Below are 26,930 nucleotides of genomic sequence, written 5' to 3'. Positions count from 1 at the left end.
AAATTACCCAAGCATCGAGGAGAATGCAGGGAATGGTGTTCCACGCGTTGCATGTGCTGGCGTCTGTAGCAATAACTGTTCTAAAGTAAAAGCCTAAACAAATGGCATCTTGCATGCACGTTTGTCAACGCTGAGGCATTCTGCTACAGATCTAGTGAAGAAAAACGTTTGGTATTACATTATTTTTCAAACGATAGTTTTCTCAAACAAAGTCAGTGTGTTCCTGATAAAAACGACTATAATTTATTTGACAATTCATGTATGCAGATGAAACTTTGCACTGCATTCTGCCTCACAACTGCCAGTATATACTGTAAATTTAATTCATAATAAGCAAAAGGTTCAAAAGTTAACTCTTTTGGGTAGTGTCCCCCCTTAAGGGGGGATACGGCCTCGAAATTCCGATTTTTTTCGAAAAAATACGTTTTTAAAAAAAGTTTATTTTCGGTTCATTAACTTTCGAAGCATAGTGTCAAGAAGTTTCATTTAGAAATATGCAGGATTTATTTCACAAAAAAATATTTTCAGCCCGGTCGCGAGCACGCGCGATGCCCCGCTGAGCGAGGCCACGGCAAAATGCGGCGTTTTCAAACTAAGCCTACTCCGCGCTCGTTCGACGCGGGCGAATCATTTTACCCTCGTTGGAAGCGCCATTTCTTCTAGTTTTTGCCGTGAAAAGCTTTCTGCGTTAGAGGGTTTTTGTGGTCTGGGAGAGCCCAAACATCGAAGCAGAAAAAACAGAAAAAAGACGCTCCTAATATGCTACGCTTGATCTCATTGGTTGAAAACCGAAACAGGCCTCGCGATTGGCCGCGGTGGTGACGTCACAGTTCGTTTTTTCGGTTTGTTCGCTTTCGTCAGCTAGCTCCGCTCCTGATCGTATCGCTACTCCGCCGCTCCGGCCGCTCTTTCGTTTTACCTTTGTTTGCGTTGGTTTTTCTACCGAGGAATGCCTGCCACGAAAGCGAGCACTCGCAGTAGCTTTGGCCGAGGTTCACGATCTCGAAAACGAAGAGGCTTGACAAGAGGACGCCCCCGAAAAGGTGCCGACCCGCTGACACTGCCGTCACCATCCCTGTCGTCGCGAGCTTCGAGTTTGTCTGGCTCAACTAGCCCTCACGCGTCGGAGTCTATAGCTTCAACGTCAAATGCTGAGGATGTTCCGGTCTCTGTGGAGTGCCTGCTGACAACGTTCGAGAGAAAGCTCGAACTGCTCAAGTGCGAAGAGGACGACGCGGAGATGGCGGACGCTCCCACTGAAGAGCCTCTGGATGGTTATCGCCTAATTAATGTGTCGGCCGTGCAAGGACTAATCGACGCTCTACTGTGTCCCAAGTGCCATGGAGGGGAGCTCAGCTTGCAAGAAAGAGGAACTGGTGCCGATCTTCTGTTTGTTGTTCGATGCTCGTCCTGCGGAGACATCGTCGCGGCACCGCACTCGCCACCGATTGGCAAGTCGCGACAGAACGAACTCGTGATGCGACTTGGAGTCGTCGGGAGAGACTGCGGAATTAGCTTTACGAAGCTCTCGAATCTCTTTGGGGGACTAAATGCTCCGCCCCCAATGCACGTGAAGTCCTATCAGAAGGTTGCGGGAAAAGTGCACGATGCCGCGATGCTGGCGGCGACCCAAGTAATGGAGGAGGCTGCGCGAGCTGTCAGAAAAGCGCAGGCAACGGAGGGCACGAGCGCCGAGAGCGATCTTCTGGATGTGTGCATCAGCTACGACGGAACGTGGCACAAACGTGGACACACGTCACAGTTCGGAGTCGGTGTCGCAATTGAGCTAGAGACCGGCTTTGTGATCGACTTCGCAGTGCAAAGCAAGTACTGTCATGGGTGCCAGCTGGGCCCCAAGGAAGGTACCGAAGGCTTCGAGGAGTGGGCTGACACGCATCGGAAGACCTGCCAAAAGAACTATGAGGGTTCATCAAATGCAATGGAGGTACAAGCTGCAGCAACCATCTTCAGTCGGTCTGTCGAGAGGCATAACATGCAATATGTCACCGTCCTGTGCGACGGCGACAGCAAGGCGTTTACGCACGTAGCTGGTCTCGAACTGTACGACAAAGAAATACACAAAGAAGACTGTGTGAACCATGTGGCCAAGCGAATGTATGCAGGAATGGAAAAGCTCAAGAAGACTAAAAAAGGGCTCGGCGGAAAAGGAAAACTCACTAATGTGGTGATGAAGAAGCTGACAAGCTACTATGCGTGCGCTATAAAGGACAACGCTCCCGACGTCCCCAAGATGCAGAAAGCTGTCTTCGCCAGCCTCCTGCATAGCTATTCCACAGACCAGGAGCCCCGTCACAATGCCTGTCCACAGAGCGAGGATTCATGGTGTCACTATAACCGCCACAAGGCTCTGGAAGCAGCAGGCAAGCCTTCAGCACCACGACCCCACCGACCAGCCTTCCCGAAGGATGTCGCCAAGGAGATTGTTCCGATCTACAACAGGCTGACGCAGCGGGAATGGCTCATTCGATGCTCCCGCATGAAAACGCAGAATGCAAACGAGAGCTTCAATGCCCTCATCTGGAAGCGCTGTCCCAAAACAGAATTTGCCTCGCTGCAAACTGTGGAGACGGCTGTTGCTTTAGCCGTGCTTGAGTTTAATCTTGGTCCTAGAGGTTTTGAAAGGGTACTCAAGGAGATGAACATTGCTCCTGGAAGCCACCAGGCGAAGCATGCCTCCAAGGCAACTCTGGGCAAGATTTCCAAGGCGAAGGTCAGGGCACTCGACACGTCGAAGATGGCCCACAAGCGACGCAAGCTGGAAGCTATTGTCCGGGAACAGCGCAGCCTGGACGGCGAGGGTGCCACCTATGCTCCAGGAGGATTCTAAGCTCCTGGGACCCATCGAAAATAAAGAAACCTCAAGTTGAAACTTCAAATGCATTTTTCTCAGTTTCACTTTTTGGCACGAATTGTCACCTTAGGAAATGTATCATTTGACACTTTCAATATGGAAAGACTTTCTTTAGAGTCCTCCTGGGCTGGAATTTTGTGGGGAACAAGATAAGGTACTTTTTATTTTAAAAAACTCACTCCTTCATTATAAAAACAAAGTATTTCTGAAACACAAAAAATTTTAAAATTATTGTTTCTGTTGTTAGGTGTGTTTTTTCCCTTAGAATTGCAGCTTTTATAATTGATTTTTACCTTAACTTGCAGCATGTGCATTGTACTTCACATTAAAGCAAGAATTTCTTAAATTCCAGTTATATTTTTTCATTGATACATTTCCTAACGAGGTCCCTTTAAATCTGGAATTTGAGGAAATTAGTATGTCAGAAAATTGGTCTATAATGCTGAAACTTGGCAGGTTATCCTTTCTCACAGTGTTCAATTTACCCTGCAAATTTCAATTGATTTGAATAAAGGGTTAAAAAGTTGACCCTCCCAGGCCATATCCCCCCTTAATGTAACCAGTAATATAATGTGATTTTTGTTTTGTTTTGTATTTTGCAATTTTTTCTAGCTGCATTGTTACTTGTTGTGTAGTGCACTTTCAAACCTTCTTATCTATTTATTTATTCAACATGCCCCTAAGGCTCTCCAAGGGAGGATATTATGTAGGGTACTATATAGAATATATTGTATTCACGTCTAACCGGACATTTTGTTTGCTTCTATGTTCACCCACTGTGCAATGCCTCACCTCTCTCTTGGATTCAGTCATTCTATAACGCCATTGCTCCACCCCACCTTGATATATCTGCAGCTGTTCAATGTACCGTCGCCATTTGGATAATCTTACATTTGTCTCTTAACCTTATGTGTGTTTAGGATTTTTTGCTTGTTTGCTGGATTTATTGTTTGTGTTGGTGCACCAAGGGGAAGACCGATCTGGTTGTTTTTGGGCACCCAAAATAGAGAATATTATTATTATAAAGTAACAAATATCTAAACATAATGGCAAAACAAGAAAAATGTACAAAAACAAGTTAAAAGGATTAGTAAGATAGGTAAGACAAGTGAAACACAATTGAGATAAATTGTATGTTATTGTCACTCTACAATGAGTTCATGGAATTTTGTTACCTCGTCTTTGGTGGCTCTGTGTGCTGGCGGATTATTCCAATAGAATATTCTTTGTGGCTTGGTTCAGGGGATCATTGCCCAAAGCGAGGAGCTCAAGTTGCAGTCCGAGGCACTTCAGAAGGAGGCCAGGGAACTCCTTCGGGCCTGCCAGGACTACTACCCGGACGCAGAAAACGCCTATGAGGTGAGCACCCATGCTACCTTACTGAAAGCGATGACCTTTCACAAGGAGTGTTGGGAAATGCGCTCAGAATCTTACATAATATGCTTGCTAGTGGAGTAAACTTAAATCTTTCTTACTACAGGAAAAGAGGCTGTTATGGGGTGATCTCAAGGAAAAATTGTTTAGCTGCAAATATCCCTACTAGGTATAATTCTGTACAAAGCATACCAAAATGTAGCTAAAGGAATTCTCTTTTTAAAAACGAAAATGTCATTAAGATATTATGTAGCACAAAAAATGTAATGTCAAATTTTGTGTAACCAATGCAGAAGTTATTTTAATTTGATGTACCTTGCAAAGTATTAGGAGTAAAAAAAATTAAAACATATATTTTGTAGCTTACTCTTCTAGAAACAAGTCCTGCGAATTTGAAAAGTTTCCATGCAAAACCTCTTGTTCTGCAGCCCTTGTGACGACCGTACCATTCCTTAAAGCCCCACCCAACTCGTTCCATGCTACTCCGTAGCCTGATGCCGAGGTCAGGACCGGGCCGCTTTTTCAGAGAAAACTCCACTCGTTTTCCTGCTGACAGCATAAAACCAATTGTACGTAAGGTTGACGCCCTGCAGGTGAAAAATAAAGCGTTTCGAACACACCCAGTGTGTCCACAGAAGCTCACGGAGGCAAGAAATGCCTTCAGCGAGCTAACACGAAACGTACCGACAGGCACCTGTGGATAATTCCTGCTGGTTCGACCCACTGCCACAATTGAAACTAAGATCCAATGAATGAAAGTCATCTTCTGACTCACTGCTGCCACTTTTATCCAGAAAACTAATTGCATATGCACCGGAATCACGAGACAGGTGATGTTGCTGAGGGGCGTCGGCGTGCAGCGAAGACGCTGTGCCTGTACGATCACTCACGATCCTGGAACTTTAAAGTCACGCAAAATAACGCCCCCTCGCAGAAGAGAAAAAAAAAAATGAAACGGAAACTTAAAGCAGAGTTCCTTCTTAATATCCCAGATGGCATTGCATGTCTCAAAATGGCGCTGAACATCACCGCGAAGCGACGAGGTGCATTCAGTGTCACTACTGCCCCTGCCAGAATAGTGTGCCCGTCGGTTTCGTGAAGTATAATGCGGGCGAATATGGAATGCACCTTTGACGATGCAACGCACCTCCAGATTATGACCGCCCCGGCCCGTTTTGCCCCCAGGGCCTGCGTGAGAACTCTGCCCGTCTGCGAGACATGGTGGACCAACTGCAGACGTTCCTGGAGAAGCTGAGCCCTGCGACGGAGAAGGCCGTGCCCTACGTGCGGGAGGCGGAGATCCACTCGCACAAGCTCCAGCAGCAGGCCAGGGAGTGCCAGACGTGAGTCCCTTGCGTCGGGAGGGCACGGACAAAGGCGGGAGCACGGTGTAGGAAGGCTCTTTAGGTGTGGAGACTCCTCTCCTCGCCCCGTCGGAACGGCGAACACATCATCTCCCCTCCTTTCCTATGTTTTCTCCGCCTGCCCCTAGAGGGCGCCAAAACGTTCAGGCCATCCAGTCGCCGGCCCTCTGCCGAAACGTGGGCCAAGTCACCCATTGCTTCCGCCCCCTCTAAATGTTTCCAAATTTTTTTTTTTTTTTTGCAATGGTGAAAAGAGCATAAAAGAAATGTAAAAAACCAAAGATCCGAACTTGGAAATGGCCAAACATTTGAATGAACACGCCGACTGCTCTCCAGCCTGGGGAAACGTGAACATTTTAGAAAGGAAAAACAATGACATGAAAATATTAGTAAAAGAGACAATCAGGATAAAGACGTCTGCCGAATGCATCAGTCACATGCTCAGTTGTTGTTCTTCTCCGAATTGAGGGCGACTAGTATAGGATTGTCTTGCATGCGGTAGACGCAGACACAACAGACTGCCCATCTGTTCAGGGTCGGATTCTGTCTGGCGTTCTCGTGGAATGCAGACACCTTTGTGGAAGGCAGACGCTTCTCTGGTTTCAGTCGAACGTGCAAAAGGGTTCGGATCGCATGAGAATGCAACAGGACTTCAAAGGAAAAAACCGAGATGCAAAGAAGCAGTCTCGAGAGAAGAAGGAAGAGTCCCGACTGTGCGACTCGTAATGTGGAAAAGAACTCCAAAAGCAACTATAAAGTATGTCATACATTAAACAATGTTTGAACAGCATCTCTTTTTACAGCAATTTTTTTTTATTTCTTTTGAAGTTTGTGATTGTATTATTATTATACTTATATCAGAAGTGCCATTAATACAACCGGTTTGCTTTCCTTGACGAGTGTGGTTACTATAAACTTTTGTTGCAATCTGCTACATGCCAACGTAAGTGTACTAACAAAGTGAACCTTTCAAAGAAAGCTGCTTTCATTAAACTCTGCGTGCAAAATGTGTAACTTCGTGCCAATTCGGCCAGCAGTTCAATTTAGCAGGACTCAAAGGCTGCCTTAATATGTAAAAGAATAATCACATTAGCTGCCCCGCATGTTGAAAAAAAAATTTTTTTTTATTAGTCCAGTTGAATTAACAGTAATTTGCGAACCCAATATATATATTTTTTTAGAAAAGTCACGCGAACGGAGCTTAAAACAATTCAGTTTATTATCCGCTAACAGGGTTTGTGTTAAACATTCTTTATTTTTGTGCATTCTTTTTTTTTTCTTTCGGTCACACTCAAGTTATCGTTTACCTGCGGTGCAATTAGAGTTTATTCATTTTACAAACGCTTACCGACGTTAGTGTAAGCTAGGCTAGAAATTATCTACAGCAGAGGGATATTTCTTTTTCACTCGTAGACCGCCGCGTCGGCTGGTATTAGGGAGTTACTCTTGTTTGTCCGCCTGCCATTTTTCGGGTTATGAAAACTTCAGTGTGCTGAGAGAGATGATAGTGGCCCCACCTACATACCACATCGTACGCGAACCCGTAGCCACCGAAAGCAAGCTGTACGCCGAGCAGGCAGCTAGCACAAGTAGCCCGGTTCGCTGCCGGATGGCCTGAAACTTACGGCGCCATCTAGGGGTGGCTCCGTGAAGTGAAGCGCGCAGGGTGTCATTATCTGGTCGCGGCGGAGAGCAGAGTCTCTACACCTAAAGAACCTTCTTACACCGGGGGCGGGAGCTAGAGTGTTGTGACAGCAGTGCATGACCACTTCATTACTGTGATACATTCAAACCCGTATATATAGAATTCAAAGGGAAGCGTAAAATATTTTGATATAATGACAATTTGATATATGAAGACACATTAACTTAAGCTCCAGTTTCCGTGCATCTCTACTAATGCGGGAAAAAATATAGGAAGATACAGTGTGTGATAGCAGTATACCGTAAAATTCCGAGAGATGCCCCACCATCGAAAAATAGCCCTCCCCCTACTTTTGGCTTGATTTCCTATATTTTATTAAACACCAAAAGATAGCCCAGTCTAGTACAAGTAGTGTTGGGATCAATGATGGCCTTGGCGTAAATGCGGCTGGTTAGCTATGGCGAGGTATAAGCGAACGTTGCTGACTGGGGAAGTACAGTCATCTTTGCTTTGTTGTCCCTTCCACCATAAGAAAGCTTGGAAGGGACACAACCTAAATACAGTGTAGACCGCATATAACGTATGTCGCGGGAGTCGCGAAAGTCCGCACTATAAGCGGTACCGCGCTATAACCAAAACATCAATTTTTCAGGCCAAAATACATGCCATGAGACAACTTACCTTTGTAAAAGAATTTATTTTATGCTAGATGAAAAATAAAGCTTACTTTGAAGAGAGTCTTTATTTCACCAGACTAGTACACTTTTCTCTCAAGTGTGTCACACATTTTGAAAGAAATGAGCGGTTTTTGCCTGGCGCAGCCTTTTAACGGCGTCGCGGGTTGCGGACGAACGTAGCGAGCGTTCAGGATTGCTAACCCTAATTACTTTTCTCCGGAGATGAAAATGCGTGAAAATTCGCATCCTTCATACGGTACGCGCCAGTAATACCTTGAACTTGAGCACACGCATGAAATGCGCCAAATAAGGAATCCGGGCGATGTTCGAGGACACAAATGCTTAGAAATCACCACTGTAGTCGAAGTAAACAAACACGACGACACGGGCGTTTCTGCCGTCTTGAGAGCGCCGCCACGACATCGTCGCACGATTAGGAGGATCTTCCCATCTAGTACATGCTGGGTTATCATAGCGACACACAACGAAAATTCACAGTCAAGGATAGCGCTTTTACGCGATGAGATGAACGCCGTCAACATTGACGATCACAACCGACGCCATGTTCGCGGGTAGAAGCAGCTGCGCGACCGGCATGCAACGCGCGCGAACACTTCCCCTCGACCTGCGATTGGTCTGCCCTTGCGGTTGTTTGTTTCCAACGCAGCGGAGGGACGCACGGTGGACGCACGCACGTGAACGATACGTGCGTGCGTCCCTCCGTCGTTATGGCAACTGAAGTTTCTCTCTTCGCTTCCCCCACTTCCTCCAGCAACCTCCTTGCTCCGCGTGTGCCGCTTGCGGCCTTGCGGCTCGTCTCGCGCCGTCAGCGCCGTCATCTGGTGTCACACAGGGAAGCGTGCTCGCCGCTCCGGTCGTCGGCGCGGTCGGCGGGCTGTGCCAGAAACCGCACTATAACCGGTATTTCCCTTCGCGCGCCTGCATTTTAAGCGGTATGCAATTACATGGAGTTCTATGGGAGGCGAACCGGTGGTTTAAAAAAACCGCGTTATACCCGGTCCTGCACTATAAGCGGTTACGTTGTAAGTGGTCTATACACTCCGTGCGGGAACTATAGGGGGCGCTTTGAAAAACGCGCGCAGCGCCGCTAGCGGACGAGCTGGCGTTCGACCGCGAGGCGCGTTCAGCAGCCTGCGGCGCCTTTTCGCATGCCAAGCTGTGGCGGCGGAAGCGCGCACGGACGAAACTTTTGCTTTTTGAGCCGATACATTGAGGGTGACGTTGCATGAGTGCTGGGGCATACCTAAGAAAGACATTTAGTTGTTCTCCACTTCTTATATATGGGTTTGAGTCGTTATTAGGGGTAATTTCTCTAGTTCCGGTCAAAAAAGGAGTTGGAGCGATTTTCCAAAAAGCAAGACGGCCGCCACGATAATTGCTCTGAGTGGGAAATTTATTTCGCTCGTCGCTGTAAACGTAGGACTGCTGGAACGATGATATTGGAGGCGAGTGAGATGTTCACTAAGTTTGTGCACGAAGTGTGCCAAGTTTCATTTAGACAGCAGGTGTGAAAGTTATGTTTCTAACGAATAAAGAAATAAAGCTGTGCGGTATATCCAATATTGGACCCCAAATGTTGTGTTATAGCGGGCTGCGCAAAGTGCAGATTTGAGCACACAGGTGCTTGGACCTGACAGTAACATGACACAGCACTTATTATACAAAAAAAGGTGCCATAGGGAAACCAGGTGAAAATTTGATTTGCGCGGCGTAACTCAATGGGAACCGGTTTTGACCATGAAAAGGCTGTCAAGAGAATACCACTGATCGGGGGAGGTGGAGACTTTAGAGGTAGGAAGGGACTAGTGGACTGTACTTCCAATCGAAACAACGTTACGAAAGGTGGTTCCAAAGCCGAGAAAACAAAGTTGTCGGCAAACACACGGTTTGGCCGCCAAGGGCTTTTGCGGTCAGCTGTTGTGCGAGGTGCTGATTTTCGGCGCACAGGTACTTTGACATGACCGTCACTTGGCACAGCACTTATTATAACAAAAATAGTTGGCATAGCGAAACCAGGTGGAAATTTGGTTTGGGCGGCGTAACTAAATGGGAACTGGCTTTTACCGTCAAAGGCTGTCAAGATAATACCACTCGTGGGAGGTGCACACTTTACAGGTAGGAATGGACCAGTGGACGGTACTTCCAGTTCGAACCACTTTGCGATAGGTGGCTCTAAAGCCGAGAAAAAAAAATTGTTGTCTACAGAACTCGGGGTGTCAGCGTTTCCACATCCAGAAGGAGGCTGATCAAGCAAGGAAGCACACCACATAAACTTCCATACTGAAACGCCGATTCTCCAGTGATTCCGAGTTTTATTGTTGTTTTCTTTAGATTTATATTTGTCACTTTTTTTACCGTTCGAATCTTTCTTCATGAAGTACAGAATGCGTGTCATACTTGTCCGGAAATATCATCGACACGTACGATGGGGACGAAACTTGTTTGGAGGGCGTTCCTCCAACGAAATTGGCACAGCATACCCGCGAGTGTGGGATGGCATTTCAGTTCGTCCCATCGGCGCTTACACATGTAGGCGTTACTGGTATGAAAGCAAACGCAGGGCGCAAAGTGGCAGCGTAGAATATGTCAGCCGTGCCGACACAGTGGCAGACATGATCGGGACACCAAATTTCTCGCGTCGTACGGCACGGCTCCATCGTTGTCGCTGCCCCACAAAACATCGGCGAAGTGAGAAACTGTGAAACTTTGTCTCCACGAGATACGACGCATAACTATTGAAGCACTTAATGACGAAGCACAGGCAGCACTTCATGCCGTGAACCCAGCGCAACCGCACCACTCCGTCTTCAATGCGTACCAACGTACGCGGCGTAGTTTCGGTTTCGTTTTCTCTGGAGTTCTCACTGCCCACCTTCGGTACCGGCCGCGCGGCGGCGCGCCAGTCGCGTCGCACGGAGTGTATACTGTATAGCAATTTTTTCAAACTTTTCTCGATCGTACTCCGAAAGTTGGCCCACTCCTATATTTTCACCCGCTCTCAATGTTAGGTGGGCTATCTCTCGGAATTTACGGTAGTTATCTCATTTTATTTTTGGCATGTCCTAACCCCTTAAAAAATGTGTTCAGAAGACATTTTTTTAATAAAAAATGAGAAACATTATATTTGGATTTATTAACTTCAAATGCACGGTTTCAGCAAGTTTCATTTATAATCATGTAGGATTTATTTCCCCAAAAGTTTTTGACCATGCCAGTGGCTTGCTGAGCAAGCAGGCAGTGAAGTTTTACTTTTTTTAGCTGGGACTACCCTGTGCATGTTCAACAGAGCCAAAAACATGTTAACCCTCGTTAGAAGTGGCATTTATTCTACTCTTCTCCTCGGGAAGCTTTTTACAATCGAAGAGCGTCAGCGCCCGAGGAAACCTTATACATCCAAACAGGAAAAATGTGGCAAACATGATTTTAGCGAGCTGATTGGTTGTCATCCAAAACAAGGCTTTCAGTTCACCCCGTCCAGTGACACTGTATTGCGTCATCTTCATCCGCGAGCTTTTGACAGCACCATTCACTTCAGGCCACTAAGTGTGCAGCCTGCTTAGAACCTTTAACGCGAGCAACACAAATATTGGAGAATTTCTCTTCTGGTTATAGTTGGCCAATTCATGGGCAGACATCTGAATTGTATTTGGCCGATGGTGTTTTGCTGTTATTACCGAACATTCTGGTGGACGTCCGAATGTTTTTATGCGTGGCTTCGTGTGGGAGACGACGAGGGTACCTACTGAACGAGTACTGCTTTGCAGAATCCTGAACTCCACGCAGCAGACGTCTTCTTCGGCCCTGGCCTACGACGAGATTGCCAAGATCATCGACGAGGCTCAGAACATCTCGGAGGCAGCCCTTGCTACGTCGAACGAAGCCCACGACAATGTAAGTTCTATTCGAATGTACTTGCATGTGCTCCTTCTCCAAAGCACACTCCTTGTAGAACAGCTGAAACCTTTATTCTTTTACTTTCGTGTTCCAGAGGTAGGACTTTTTATGAGGCTTAACTTTGTGTAGTTCAGTATAGGTGCGCTGTACTGTTCAACTATGAAAGCTATAAAATATATATACCGTAATATCCCGAGTCAACGCCCACCCCCCCCCCACCGCCTGAAATTCTCAAAAATTGTGGGGTGGGCCATGACTCGGGTACCGAGCTCAAAAAGTTTCAAAAAAGTTTAAAAATGCGATTTTTTTTGGTCTGTCTATAGCGAAGCTAGACAGGAGATTAACTGAACTCAAATCTCGGGTTGGTATCTTACTTGCGACTCATTTTGCTGTCGAGCAAAATCCACTGCTTCGCGGGGGGCTCGTTTCCGCCTCCTCGGAGCAAGCGCAATTCGAAGCCACGACCGCTGCAGCCTTCGGTCTAACGTGAACGGAAAAAAAAAGAAAGAAGAGAATCATTGAAAAAAAGAAAAAGAAAAGAAAAATCGCAAGAAGCCACAGTGACCGAGCAAAGGTGACGAAAGCCGAAAGGAAAGCGGGTCCCGCTTCCTTTTCGACTTCGGAACCAAGCAAACCGGCAGCCTTTAACCGACGCCTAAAATGAACCCAGTACAAAAGCAAAAATAAGATGACAAAAGCGAAAACCATAAAAAGGCTCTCTCCGCGGGCGCGACCGTTGCCGCGGAAAGCGCGCGCACGCACAAACTCAATAACCTTCGAGTTTGTGCGTGCGCGCGCGCGGCTCCGGGACAACTTTTTGTGGCAGTACAACCGGAGCTGTGGGCACCGACGCGGAGCACAGCCATTGGTTGTTCTCAGAACGCAGCCACCGGTTACGCTCTGCGCCGGCGCCCGATTGGCGTGTGGGGGGACAGACGGAGAGTGGAAATCAGACCTCAAAACCGAAGCTTAAATAGGGTGCGGGCCGGATGAATAACTCGGTACTGCAAATGCAAGTTGTTTAGAAACGAAACAAAGCTGCCTTTTATTCTCATTCGTCTCTCTTTGTCGCGAACTCCAATCGACTTTGCACACGGCGGTCGCGGCATTCGCAAAGAATGCCTGCGTGTTTGCCCCCTTTGCGGTTTACCGATGGGCGTTTTTCATCTTTTGGGCGAACACGTACTTTCAGTTAGGAACAAAAGGAAGCGGTGTTCTATAAACGTACTCCGACTTCGCGCGGAGTGGTCGCGACGTTCTCCAAGAATGCCAAGTCGGCCGGAGTAGATTTTGGGCAAAGAAAATCAAATCGAAACGAGGCTTTTTGTTCTGAACCACTTGTATTCGCAGTATTGAGTTAGTCATCCGATCCGCGTCCTATTTAAGTTGCGGTTTCGCGGCCTGACTTATCTTTTCGGTGAAAACGGACTTTCAGTTATGAACAGAAAAAGAACATAAAGCGGCATTCCGTTTTCTCTTTCTCTCCCTCCTACGATCTTTTTTCATCCTATGATCCGCGCGTCCAGGCGCTATATTGCAAACGGACCTTCTGGCCTTTTATATTTATTTATTTTTCTGAAAAGGGGGGGGGGGGGTGCGGGCAGGAGAGAAAGGATCGGAAACGTGTCTGCTTTTGTTTGCCAGATAAATATAGGTTCGCTTTCTTATCCTTATTGTGTTTCTTCTGCACAGGCATCCTCCGATTTTGGAGGTCGTGAAAATGCAGGAGGGCGCCCTTTCTTTTCTTTTTTTTTTTCTGTTTGCCATTTGTGGGGCTTGGAATTGACGTTTCTCAGGTCTGGGCGATGACTCGGTGCTTCTTTTACGAGATCGATTGCCCGAAACTGGGTGGGCGTTGACTCGGTGCTTTTTACGAAATCGATATTTCACCTAAAACAAGGGGTAGGCGATGACTCGGGGGTGGGCGATGACTCGGGGGTGGGCGATGACTCGGGGGTGGGCGATGACTCGGGGGTGGACGATGACTCGGGGGTGGGCGATGACTCGGGTGTGGGCGATGACTCGGGGGGTGGGCGATGACTCGGGGGTGGACGATGACTCGGGGGTGGGCGATGACTCGGGTGTGGGCGATGACTCGGGGGTGGGCGATGACTCGGGGGGTGGGCGACGACTCGGGGGGGTGGGCGACGACTCGGGGGGGTGGGCGACGACTCGGGGGGTGGGCGACGACTCGGGGGGTGGGCGACGACTCGGGGGGTGGGCGACGACTCGGGGGGTGGGCGACGACTCGGGGGGGTGGGCGACGACTCGGGGGGGTGGGCGACGACTCGGGGGGTGGGCGACGACTCGGGGGTGGGCGACGACTCGGGGGGTGGGCGACGACTCGGGGGGGTGGGCGACGACTCGGGGGGTGGGCGACGACTCGGGGGGTGGGCGACGACTCGGGGGGTGGGCGACGACTCGGGGGGTGGGCGACGACTCGGGGGGTGGGCGACGACTCGGGGGGTGGGCGACGACTCGGGGGGTGGGCGACGACTCGGGGGGTGGGCGACGACTCGGGGGGTGGGCGACGACTCGGGGGGTGGGCGACGACTCGGGGGGTGGGCGACGACTCGGGGGGTGGGCGACGACTCGGGGGGTGGGCGACGACTCGGGGGGTGGGCGACGACTCGGGGGGTGGGCGACGACTCGGGGGGGTGGGCGACGACTCGGGGGGTGGGCGACGACTCGGGGGGTGGGCGACGACTCGGGGGGGTGGGCGACGACTCGGGGGGGTGGGCGACGACTCGGGGGGTGGGCGACGACTCGGGGGGTGGGCGACGACTCGGGGGGGTGGGCGACGACTCGGGGGGTGGGCGACGACTCGGGGGGGTGGGCGACGACTCGGGGGGGTGGGCGACGACTCGGGGGGGTGGGCGACGACTCGGGGGGGTGGGCGACGACTCGGGGGGGTGGGCGACGACTCGGGGGGGTGGGCGACGACTCGGGGGGGTGGGCGACGACTCGGGGGGGTGGGCGACGACTCGGGGGGGTGGGCGACGACTCGGGGGGGTGGGCGACGACTCGGGGGGTGGGCGACGACTCGGGGGGGTGGGCGACGACTCGGGGGGTGGGCGACGACTCGGGGGGTGGGCGACGACTCGGGGGGGTGGGCGACGACTCGGGGGGGTGGGCGACGACTCGGGGGGGTGGGCGACGACTCGGGGGGTGGGCGACGACTCGGGGGGTGGGCGACGACTCGGGGGGGTGGGCGACGACTCGGGGGGGTGGGCGACGACTCGGGGGGGTGGGCGACGACTCGGGGGGGTGGGCGACGACTCGGGGGGTGGGCGACGACTCGGGGGGTGGGCGACGACTCGGGGGGTGGGCGACGACTCGGGGGGTGGGCGACGACTCGGGGGGTGGGCGACGACTCGGGGGGTGGGCGACGACTCGGGGGGTGGGCGACGACTCGGGGGGGTGGGCGACGACTCGGGGGGGTGGGCGACGACTCGGGGGGGGTGGGCGACGACTCGGGGGGGTGGGCGACGACTCGGGGGGATGGGCGACGACTCGGGGGGGTGGGCGACGACTCGGGGGGGGTGGGCGACGACTCGGGGGGGTGGGCGACGACTCGGGGGGGGTGGGCGACGACTCGGGGGGGGTGGGCGACGACTCGGGGGGGTGGGCGACGACTCGGGGGGTGGGCGACGACTCGGGGGGGTGGGCGACGACTCGGGGGGTGGGCGACGACTCGGGATATTACGGTACATACTTTTATCACGTAGAGTGGAAAGTGAATAAAAAACGGTGAGTGCATAGGTGAGCTTCTACATCATAAAAGTGAATACTTTTATTCTTTTTTTTGTTTTAACATATTGTGCCCCTAAATACGCCTCCAAAGGAGTACAATCATTCTGCAGATAAGGATGAATTCGAAAGTCACGCAAAAATGAACAGTTGTAATAAAGGCTGTTCTATTTGCCTATCAACATACCTAGGGTTGTCTGAATTCCAATACCTCCTAATATGAATTCAATACCGCTACAGTTAAAACTCATTGTTATAAAAAAACTACTCTTTTAATAAATTCTAATTCCCCCACAGATTCCCATAGGGCATCATGCTCTTATGAACTCGAAATAACAAAATTAGTTTGATTGTTAACCCGATGCGTTCCTAGAAAAATTGGTGCAAAAAGGGATAATTTCAAATGTATTTTAATTTAGAATGCCTCGAAAATAATTGCCAGGCAACAATAAGATAGCACAACCCTAGTTTCATTTTTACGGAAAAACAAACTCGGCGCTCTGGGCTTTTAGTCAGTTATACCAGACGGCGCCAGCTGTTCCATGGCATTGCATGGCGTTAACGTTGCAAGCGACACACGGCACCGCCAGAGTTCGCAAGTTGTTCGGTTTCAGTTCGGTTACGTTCCGCAATTTCGTGTTGGTTCGCCCACCCATTAGGCCTAACGACTGGCGCAATAGATGTGAATGACAGGACATCGACAACACGAGAATGGCAAAGAGGTTTTCAGTCGTCGCACCTCCAGTGTGAGCTTTCTACTTAACGCCTGCACGTCTCGTGATCTTGGGGCGCGGGTGCACAGCCAGAGTATCATGGAATACGAGTCTTGCACACTGGACGTTTACGCCGGTGATGTAAAGCACTCGCGTGATGCGACTAGATCGCAGCGCAAGAAAATCAGATGATCACACTGGCGTGCGCGATGAGCGAGTCGCCGGAGTCGCTTCTGGAAAACTGTCGCTCCGAACACCGCTGATTGGTTCAGCCACTCTGCAACTAGATCGCATCGCAAAAAGTCGGGTCAGCTAGTGACTGCTCGAATCGTGTAGTTTTTTTTTCCGCGATGGTCGCTTTTGCGCGAAAGTTATCGCGCAACTAGATCGCATCGCCGGTGTGAAACGCACCTTTAGGCATCGAAAAGAGACAAGGATGCCATGCGCTTGTCCTATCAGTGATAAGGTTGATAGCTGGGATAGTTGGTAATTGTTGTACATAATGGAATAAAAAAGTGCAAAAGATACAAAAAGGAAGAAACGAACCGGACTCTTCCTTTTTTTATCTTTTGCGCCGTTTTATTCCATTCCTATCAGTGACTTCTGCATCATCGCGAAATGAATCCCCCCAAAAAAGTGCTCACCGTCAAAGAAAATGCGGAAATTATTTGGGCTTGTATTGAAAAGGGCACTTTTTTGGCGTCTCCGGGGGCGTATGTGGACTTCGACGTGACTCCCGGCTGGCTCTCGCAGCCTGCCGAGTTTTAAGGCTTCCTTCATGCACTGGTGGTACCATAATCCGGGTCATCTTCACAGACCAAACTTGTACGCGCATCAGTCACATTTTTGCTGCATTTGCAGTTTGAGAATGCGGTATCGTTATAGCTCTCTGGATGCTGTCACGTTAAAACTACCATAAAATCCCGTAAGGGTGCCTTCCCCCGAGAGATCGCCCATACTGCTTTTCTAGTTAAATAAAATATCCGTATATCTCCCACCTCGGCGGGATTCGCATGAACCGCGCGATCTGCGGTATTAGTATGTGTGACAAGCGAGTTCGCAGCAGGTTCTCAGTTGCGCACGTAAGGTCGGTTCCCATGACACGCGAGTTGTTCCCGCGTGTAATATGAATAGTGAAATGCGAATCTACCGCGCCTGTGATCTATGGTTTCCGTTCCCGTGACATGCGAGTTCCCGGCGGGTACGCGTGTTCTTGCACTGTGATACACGAATCTGGTGCATCCGCTATCTGTGGTATCTTTTCCCATGACACAGGAGTTTGTAGCGAATTCTTGCGTGTTTATCGCATCGTGAAACACGAATTTGTTGTGTACGTACGCGATATCACTTCCCTTGTCACGTGGTTTGTAGCAAGTGCCCCGGGGTTTATCACTAATTGTTTTGTAAGGGTTTCTTGTCCTACCCCAAAGATAACCCACCCTTTGCTTTTCAACATTTATTTCTTTATACAGAGTGAGCATTATTACGGGATTTGGTTTATCTAATAATGCCCACAGGAATACAAATTTTTCATTTAACGAAGTTTACGATTTTACAAAGTAATTTGTGGCTCCCGTCAGCTTTGTTAGATGGTGTTTTAACTGTAGTGCAAAAAACTGAATTTAGATGCTTTATCAAATGCACAATCGCAAAGAACCTATATGCACTCACTCCTTCATGCAAACGACCGATGTGTGGTGATGGCAATCCTCATTGTTGGCTGGAAATTAGTGAACATAGTTTTCACTGTGTGCTTAGTGGGTGTTGTACCCTCGCTGCAATGCTGCGTATTGATCTTTTGTCATTCATCTGAATTCTTGGGCTTAAATTGTTTGTCCATGGCTCACAAATTAAAAAGTGTACAAAGAGCTCTCCTTAGATCCAACGTGAATCAAACAAGATTCAGATATGAACCGAATATCAAATCTTGAATATGATTTGGTATTATGAATGCCAAGCACTTGTACGCCCTTACTGAACTATTTTTTTTGTGAGTTGCCTGTCCTTTACTTTGCTCGCTTTTGTACGCATTGCTTCGAAGCTTTAGCTGACCTTTGCCCTGTTCTGTTCCGTCGACAGTCTGACGGGGTGATAGAAAATGCGGACAACTCGAAGGAGCGGAGCCTGCAGCTGAAGGACGAGGCAGTGCAGCTGGAAGAGCGGGTCGAGCTCGGTGAGTCCCCCGGGGCTCCTCCCACGTCCGGGCAAGGGCTGAGCGATGTGTCCCACTTGCAGAGATGAAGGGCAGGGTGACCGAAGCGCAAGATAGACTGGCCGCCATCGAGCTCCACAACAAGATGAACGCCAAGGATCTGGCCGACGTCAATAAGGACCTGGACAATTTGCAGACGGGTACGTCCCTTCGTTGACAGTCCTGGGATGTCCACAAGGCTGTAACGCAACATTTCCCAAACTTGGGAATTCTGCAAATTTTACGAGGGTGTCTAGTGACCGGAAAAACCGGGAATTGTCACGGAGATTTTAATTACCGGGAAAAATCGGGGAATTGTCAGGGATATTGTCAAAAAGCGAGCCCAGTCAGGGAGCCGGAAATGCCACTGAGTGCCCTGAGCAAAGACTCGAGGACTTGGGGGCAGAGAAATGGGCAATAAATTCTGCTTAGAGCGGAGCGCGGGCTCTGCTCACCCGATGTAGAGTGTGCTACCCGACGTAAAGGGAACAGCCGACAAATCCAGTCCAAGCCTTGGATTGAGGGTGCAACACTAGACTAGATCCAGTTAGAGCTACCAGATTTAGTAACAAATGGGCAAGCCGCAGACCCCATTAAACCGAAAGTATCTGAAAGTGTTCATCTGGTGGCCATGCTGCCATTCGGTTATTGACGGGTGTGGCCGAGCATTGTGTTTTCATAGTGTCTCCGGAATTGGCCTCTTGACTGACGATGTCGGCGGCAAGAAAGTGCTCGTTTCATCCGGAGTGGATGAACCCGAACATTTTGGAATGTGCAAGTTGGATTAAGCCCGTGCAGAATGATCCTCACAATGCTCAATGCTCAATGCCTTGTGTTGTAACGGTCTTGTACATTTATCCACCTCTACAATGGTCAGGGAATTTCACCTGAAATTGACTGGGGAAACCTGGAAAAGTCAGGGAATTTCAACATATTAATTTGCTAGTTTATGTTAAGCACCCAATTTGACCAGACAAGCGCCCATGTCTAGATTAAACCACTTTTCAGTGGAAGAGGGGTGGGCACTTCTCCCGTATTTTATGGTACTTAACCGTTGCATTTGGACCCCTACATATCATTACATGTGGCATTGAAGGTGACTGAAAGATGCTCACCGAACTGCCCATTTCGTGGAACCTTGGGAATCGACTGTGTCGATCATGGCACCATGGTGCACGCGGTGGGCTTTTGAAGGCTGGCCGTCTGCTCTTACGTGCGTGTGCATGCTAACGTGTGCGGGCTGCAACGTGCAGGCGAAGTGCAGCAGGCGCTGCGCAAGAGTGTTGCCGAGGCCCAGGCTGCGGCCACCCGTGTGGAGGAGGCGTCGTCCCGGGTGCAAGACATCCTGGAGCGTCTGCCGGGCTCCAACACCCACGCCCAGGAGGTGTCCTCGGACAACCTGGGTTACAAGCAGGCCATCGTGGCTGCCTCCAGCTACAGTGAGTGTTTGCCGCTCGAGTTTTGGGGTTTTGCTCGCATTAAAGAAGGATGCTTTGGTGCCGGGATTTCTAATCTTTTTAGTATCGAGGAACCTCTATTTGCCAAGACCGATAGCCGAGGGACTTGTCCCGGTCGGTCTTGGCGCTGATGCTATAAAGTGGTTCAGGAGCCTACAGAGCCCGCAAACAATAATGAACATATAATAGCGAGTGTTTGGCACATAGCATCAGTGTGTGCGGCTGAAATAGTGCTTAAAACTGGGAAAACGCTGCTTAGGGACAGGCAAGGTCGAGGAAATATGGAAGGGAAGCCCTGAGGGTACTCCGGGAGCCCAGGGATTTCCCAGAGTACCTGCAAGGGCTCCTTAGCTGCTCCCAGCACGCTCGCTCCTGGGATGTAGTAGGGCCTTGATGAGGCACTGACGATGCCTGCGAAGGCGCAGGTTTTCCCGGAGTTGTTGTGCGGTGAAGGTAGGGTGTAAAGTTGACGTTCAGCGGTGAGGGGAGAGGGGGACGCATAACGTTCCCTCTTTGCGCAGTCAATCAGAATGCCCAACTTCTCCTCTCACGCCATGAGGGGAGAAACAAAGGGTTTTTCCATCTGTGCTGCGACGACAGACACCAACGAAATCACTATGGAGTGTCACCCGTACAGCGCTTTAAATTAAACGTTAAATGAGGTGAACTTGTGCCCAGATAATAAAACAGAAAGTGTCGAGCATCCTGCGTCGGCGACGAAAAGGCGATTGTCCCAAAGCAGTGTGTTACCGCTGCTTCTGTACGCGTGGTACGTTCAGGACTGTTCCGAACCAGACCGCTCGACGACAGTTGATAATTTTCGGAACTTTCCGGAAGAGTACCGATTAATAAAATGAAGATACAGGCCCAGTGTGGTTTGCACTGCATTCCTCCACGTGGCAGCCGCCTACGTTCCAACTCTGCCACACGTGAGGCAGCATGTGACGCAAGGCGTCTGATTGGCTGCGTATGCACGCGCAGTCGACCGGGCCCTCTCTCCGGACCAAGACCTCGGTCGGCAGGCCAACCGTCTGGTGCAGAGGCACAAGGCCATGCGAGCGACGGCAGACGACGTGCGCGCCCGGATCGAGGAACTGCGCCGGAAGGTGGCCCTTGCAAGGGACGAGGCCAACAGGGTATGGCCCCTTTCGTTGCCCTTTACCTCCGAGCTTGGTGGGTGGAATTCTAAGCAATTCTTGGCAACTGGAATTCTAAGCCCAGAACTAGCTCGGTTGTGTGTCTCGCAAGAAGAGATCAGCAGAATGTAAAAGCACGTCTACATTTTATGTGGTGCAATTTGTACACTCACATGCGTTTATGATGACCGCTTCTACTGTGGTCTTACCCATTTACTCAAAAAACCTGTAGGCGCAAACCCAGATGGACACGAAGAAGAAGAGACGGACAAGTCCTTGCCCGTTTCCCCTTCTTTATGGCTCTCTGTTTATAGCCCAAGAACGAGTCTCGTTAAAAATAGCCATTGACCGGAGTAAAGCCAAGTCGTGACCGGTTTTGAGGGCTATATAACAAACTACTTCTTAACCCTTGAATGCCACGCCTCTGGCACGTTTCCGTGTGGTTTCAGTTTCACCTTTTTCTCTACCCTGTCAACTGGGCTGTCATTTCTTTCTCTGCATAGCAGCATGTATGTGCAAGTGGTGAAAACAATGTTTTATCTTGCGATGTTACTTTCTGATGGCACATAATTCTTTCTTCTTTTTTTTTAGATGATTCTGTTTTAATTTGCTCCTTCGTTGTTACAAAATGGCGAATCTTTAACCTCACGCTTTATGGCAGACACTGATATCAAGAAATGACTAATGAACTCGGAATTCGATGACTGTGAAAACAAGGAAGTTTCACTTTCGAATAAACAAAGGTCGGGTAAGGCTGCTCAGAAGGGTGACCTCGGGGTGTGAGGTCGAAGTGCCATTGCATAGTATTGTTTGTCGAAAAGCACTGTACAAGAAATTTGTCGTAGACTGGAGGCGTGCAGACATCACTTAACTTTCTGCCCATAAAATAGTGCGTCTTTTCTAAATCAATATTCTTCACAGTGCACACTACAGCGTTATCGAGGCAAAAACTTGCGTTCGACGCACGGGAAAAAAATCCGGCACTCGAAGGGTTAACGAGAAAAACAGAATGTCAAAGTTTTTACCCCTTCACACGTTACATTCTATGGACGACTCCAGGGATCAGTAAGGTTGAAGTCGAACCCTACTGGCAGCAGCTTGGAGAGGTTTGGCGCTCGAGGACGTGACAAAGGGCGCTTGACGGGCGCGCAGGTGAAGGTAGGCATGGAGTTTGACGGGCAGCAGTGGCTGCGCCTCAAGAACCCGGAGAACCTGCAGGAGGCGGCCACCTACACCCGCCTCTCGCTCTACCTCAAGACCGGAGAGCCCGAGGGGACCGTGGCCTACCTCGGCAACGGACGAGGAGCGCCCGGCCGAGCCAAGCGCGCCCGGGAGGTATGCCGTCGATTTGGGGCGGGGCTGCGGTTCCTTGGGACCCGTCTGCAGCTCCCGGATTGGGCCTCTCATTTTGTGTTCTGTATTGGACAATCTGTGTTCAAAGCACGTAATGTGTGTTCTACATACGTAACGTGTAGCTTGTGTTTCACAATACGTAATATGTGACCTGTGTTTCAGAACACATACTTTAGATTCCCTTAAGGGGAGACATGGGTCTTTGGAGCTAAAAAAATTTCTAAAATCAGTTTTTTGGGGAAAGTGCCGTTTTTAAAATCTACGTGCTATTTTTCTTTTATCTGCCAAGTCTCTTATTTTGAAAATTGATATTTGAGCCATAATATCACTTTATAATATCTATGTGGGCTAAAATTACGCTGAAGCTGATGCTGAAACAACTTTCTCAAAACATAAATTATGCACTCTTTACAAAATTTCAGGAGGGATACCTTAGCATTTAGGGAAGACAGAAATGTAACTTTAATATAGCTTAATAATATTCAAACACATTTTTCTCTTTTTGTAATTTTGGGCCCTTTTCACAGTTTCTGCACAATAATTTCTGTTCTTAATATTGTCCTATCACAACTAAATTTGCCATGCGTATGCTTTAGGATATGTAGAATGCAACTACTATACAAGTTTGGTGAGAATGTATATTATTATATTTATAAAGTGTGTGCAAAAACATGGTATTGTCGAGCATGTGCATTGCATCCAGAACATAACAAAATAAGCTATATCAAAACTTACACCAGATTTATAAGAAGGAGATCAAGCACTATAAACTATGCAAATTTCATTCATTTATCGTAAATAATAAAAAAAAGTTTTTCCCTGCTGCGTCCCTCTTTAAACCCACATTCTGTAACCCACATCTCATAGCTTGTATTCTGCAATGCACATTCCGTAGATCATGTTCCGTAAACTGTTTTTGTAACACCTTTTCTGCACGTTGTTTTCCACAATTATTTTTTCGTGATGCTTTCCGTAACCAGCTTTCCCTAACCAAAATTTTGTAGTCTGCATTCTGTACACCAAATTTCGTAATTTGGATCTTATATACATGGCACACATGCTCTTCTGAGTCTGTGGGAGAAGAGTTTGAGAAACCTTTCAGCTGGGATTCTCAAACTCTTTGATCTTGAGAAATGCCAAAGAACTGCGACAGTGGCAGAGTGCCTCTTTTGCATGTCCGGCCTCCACCATGCCTTCCATCATGCTTTGGCTGCCTTCCACCGTTCTTTGACAGTGCATGCACGTTGGAGGCTAACAAGATGCCACAGTGCTATCAAAACTAGTCAGGTCATGCTGGAGATGGGACAGCTGAAGGCATGTTGTTCTCTTTTTGTCAGTGGCCATCAATGTTCTTGAGCACTCTCTGACTTATGACACTGATTACCCTTGTCAGGATGACTTCATGGCCCTACTGCTGAAAGGTGGCAACCCCGTGCTCGTCATCAACCTGGGTGATGGCACCGAGGAGATCCGACACGATCGCTACGTGGCCGACAATCAATGGCACCAGATTATCATCGACAGGTAAGTGTTCCAGGCTGTGTGCTTCAGGCAGTAACTGTATATGTAAATAATTTTCCCTCGACTCGCTGTACTCTTCGTCACCTCAAGAAGCAAAATCAAACTGGTGTTGGTCGTTAATTTTGATAAGTCCGGAAAGTGCAGAATGTATCGAGCGTGTGATTTGCCATACTTGGTCGGGGGACCCTCGGATTGTTTTGGATGTGTTGCTTGCATGACACTAACATGCTTATTCAGGAGTGGAGTTTGTGAGGAGTGTGCTTTAACGAAGTTCCCCAGGCCTCTGCTTCTCCTGAGGGTATGTCATAGCAGCTCGAATTCTTCGTCCTCTTAGATTGCGAGCTAACTGAAGATTGCGAGGTAACTGAAGTAACTTACATAAGCTTAACGTCCAGGTGGTCTACATATCTCGTGGAGACAATGGCACACTTCCATCTTGAAATTTCGCTGGACAGCGTGTCAATGAACTTTCGCCAGATGTCTCTCTGCACGGAGGCAGCATTCTTCAGCTTTATACATACTGGTCTTTATCTGGACTCGAACAAGCCGGCGATCAAAACGTCGACCTTTTGGCATCCAAAATGGTCGCAGTAGATAGCACTGGAGCGTTTCAGAAAGACGAAAGAGCAGAGCAACTGTAAGTTTACTTGGCCTGAATATGTCCCAGTCACACTTACCAAGTCCTTTCGCCACTCGCTGTGCTTCAACATTCCACCAGCTCCAAAAACGATGCTGATAACTAAGTGTCTGCGTGTAAACAAACAGCGAAAGTATCGAACGCTGTTCACCATTACGGTGGAATGCAGCTTACCGGGAGGAAAAAGGCGTTTAGTGAAGCCGCCCTAAACGCAACTTCTGCTCCTCATTGTGGACATGATGAGTCGCGCCATCCCCACCGAGGTACAGCAGTTAGCATCTCGACCACTGGGCTCGAGCCGGTTCAACGCATGTTTTCTCGTGATGTACATGAGCAACCAACTTGCCCGAACCTCCGTTCTAACGAGTGTTTTCTGGACGGCGTGCAGGACTGGCAAGACGGTGAACCTGGAGGTGCGCACGGAGGGTGAGCCCGAGAGCATCAAGACCAAGTACCTCCAGGGCACCCAGAGCGTCTTCAACCTGGACCAGTCTTCGTCCAAGTTCTACCTGGGAGGGCTGCCTCCAGACGAACAGGTCTGGCGGCACTCCTTGGCTTGAACGTTTTCGTTGTCATCTCCATCTTTTAGTTAAACCTCGAGGACCCATGAGACCATTATTATTAAGATCAGTGGCAGAGTGTGTTAGCGCAACACAGCATGGAGCATGCGGAGCAAAAGCTCGTGCTGTAGAAGTCAGGGATCCTGGGTTCGTTCCCCACCCCTGTCCATCGATCTTAATCTGGATGCGCATCGTACCGACATGCGGTCATGTTTCACCACTGCCCGACGCACTTTAAAAGCCTCAGGCTAGCAGCCATACTGAGAGGAACTCATAGCCCAACAAAAAACAGGAAGCCATAGCCCATTAGCTGACCTTGCCAGTGTTGGATAAAGTACATCTAAAAGGTACTTCAGGTACAAAGTAAATGAGACTAACTGTACTTTAAGTAAAGTAGTAAGTACACTGGGTGCTATGTACTTGAAGTGAAGTACTATAAATACAATGTAGTTTCAAAGTAAATTACAAGTATTTTGATACAATTTTTCATGATGTCCTTTAGTTCCCCTATACACGTTTGCAAGTCCGGCTTCAGGGCACTGCCATCTTGCTCGCTGGGGTGTGTTGGACGCGTCCTAATCCAATTACAAAGCCTTGCTAAGGAGTCATAATCGGTTTATGGCTGCGCCCAAGCGCACCGCACTGGGCAAGATGGCGGCACCCTGAGACCTGAGACTTGCAAACGTGTATACAGTGATTTTTTAACCGGTATGCATTGCCCAGGGGTAATCAGGATACATGAACGATTTTCAAAAACAGCGGCGAATATTTGATAAAGTCAAGTGGCCACAGAGCAGTTATTTTCAAGAATTTAGCTACATTCAGAAGTCCCTCTTCTGAATTTGGCGCCGCTTGCACTGGACTTTTGCACCCAAGGGTGTTAAATATATATCAGGAGAGAGCATGACGTCGGTGAGTGTGCAAGCGAGCTGGTGATAATTAGTCATAATGTGATACCTGAGAGTGGGGTGCAGAAAAATTGAGGAACTTTCAAGTCGAAGGAAAAGACAAAAAAGAATGTCTCAAAACATTGTGACGTTCTCCTCTGTTGTATTTTTCTTCTACTTGAAACTTTAATTGTTCTACACCACAGTTTCAGGTGCTAGACTATGATTAATTTTGCTCTCATAATATTTTGAACTTCCTCACCTGCGCTGAACCACCGATAAGTAGCAAGTGTTCAAAAAGCTACGGGAAAGCCGCCCCCAGAACAAGCGGAGCGATGCTTCGTTTGCTGAGAGTGGAATATCCCTCCCAGTATTTCTTCGGAGTTGACAAAGCATCATTTTGTGATACAAATTCTACGAAACCAAATTTGGGGAATGTACTTAAGTCGAGAAATGTACTTTCCTTGGAAAGTACCAGAAAAAAGTACTTTAAGTAAGATACAAGTACATACTCAGAGAATGTACTTCAAGTAACGTACAAGTTTCCTAAATCTACTTGAAGTAGTGCTTTAAGTACAATGTACTTAAAGTGCTTCCCAACACTGGTTTCAACGCCAAAGAAGAAACAAGGGCAAGATTTACGATAAGGAAAGAGGGACATTGAAGACAAACAGACAAGGCAGGCAAAAACCTGTCTTGTCTGTTTGTCTTCAATGTCCCTCTTTCCTTATTGTGAATTAGAAACCAACACGCTCAATACAAGGACAACATGAGTGGCAATGGCGATGGAAAAAGTGATTTCCTAGCGGTGCCATCGTTTCCTTCCCGCAATGACTGCGTTTTTACGTACACATGCCGCCGGATTTCGCCCTGAAGGA

The 26,930-nt window shown here is 48.8% G+C and overlaps 1 protein-coding gene across 2 annotated transcripts in view; it reads left to right on the top strand.

The window, feature by feature from the left end:
- Positions 1–26,930, top strand: part of LOC8050777 (laminin subunit alpha) — a 161,967-nt gene that overhangs the window by 104,517 nt on the left and 30,520 nt on the right. For both annotated transcript variants that reach the window (XM_029975553.4, XM_029975546.4), the window contains 10 exons: positions 4,115–4,231; positions 5,432–5,589; positions 11,718–11,844; positions 18,390–18,483; positions 18,546–18,662; positions 19,755–19,940; positions 20,940–21,094; positions 22,247–22,429; positions 23,841–23,971; positions 24,994–25,141. In XM_029975553.4, the coding sequence (XP_029831413.2) occupies positions 4,115–4,231; positions 5,432–5,589; positions 11,718–11,844; positions 18,390–18,483; positions 18,546–18,662; positions 19,755–19,940; positions 20,940–21,094; positions 22,247–22,429; positions 23,841–23,971; positions 24,994–25,141 (1,416 nt within the window). The remainder of the gene's footprint in view (positions 1–4,114; positions 4,232–5,431; positions 5,590–11,717; positions 11,845–18,389; positions 18,484–18,545; positions 18,663–19,754; positions 19,941–20,939; positions 21,095–22,246; positions 22,430–23,840; positions 23,972–24,993; positions 25,142–26,930) is intronic.

This window comes from Ixodes scapularis, unplaced genomic scaffold (genome assembly GCF_016920785.2).
Source record: "Ixodes scapularis isolate PalLabHiFi unplaced genomic scaffold, ASM1692078v2 PGA_scaffold8__174_contigs__length_109621045, whole genome shotgun sequence".
In the NCBI taxonomy this organism is placed as follows: Eukaryota; Metazoa; Arthropoda; class Arachnida; order Ixodida; family Ixodidae; genus Ixodes; species Ixodes scapularis.
This window is presented reverse-complemented; position numbering and strand designations above follow the sequence as displayed.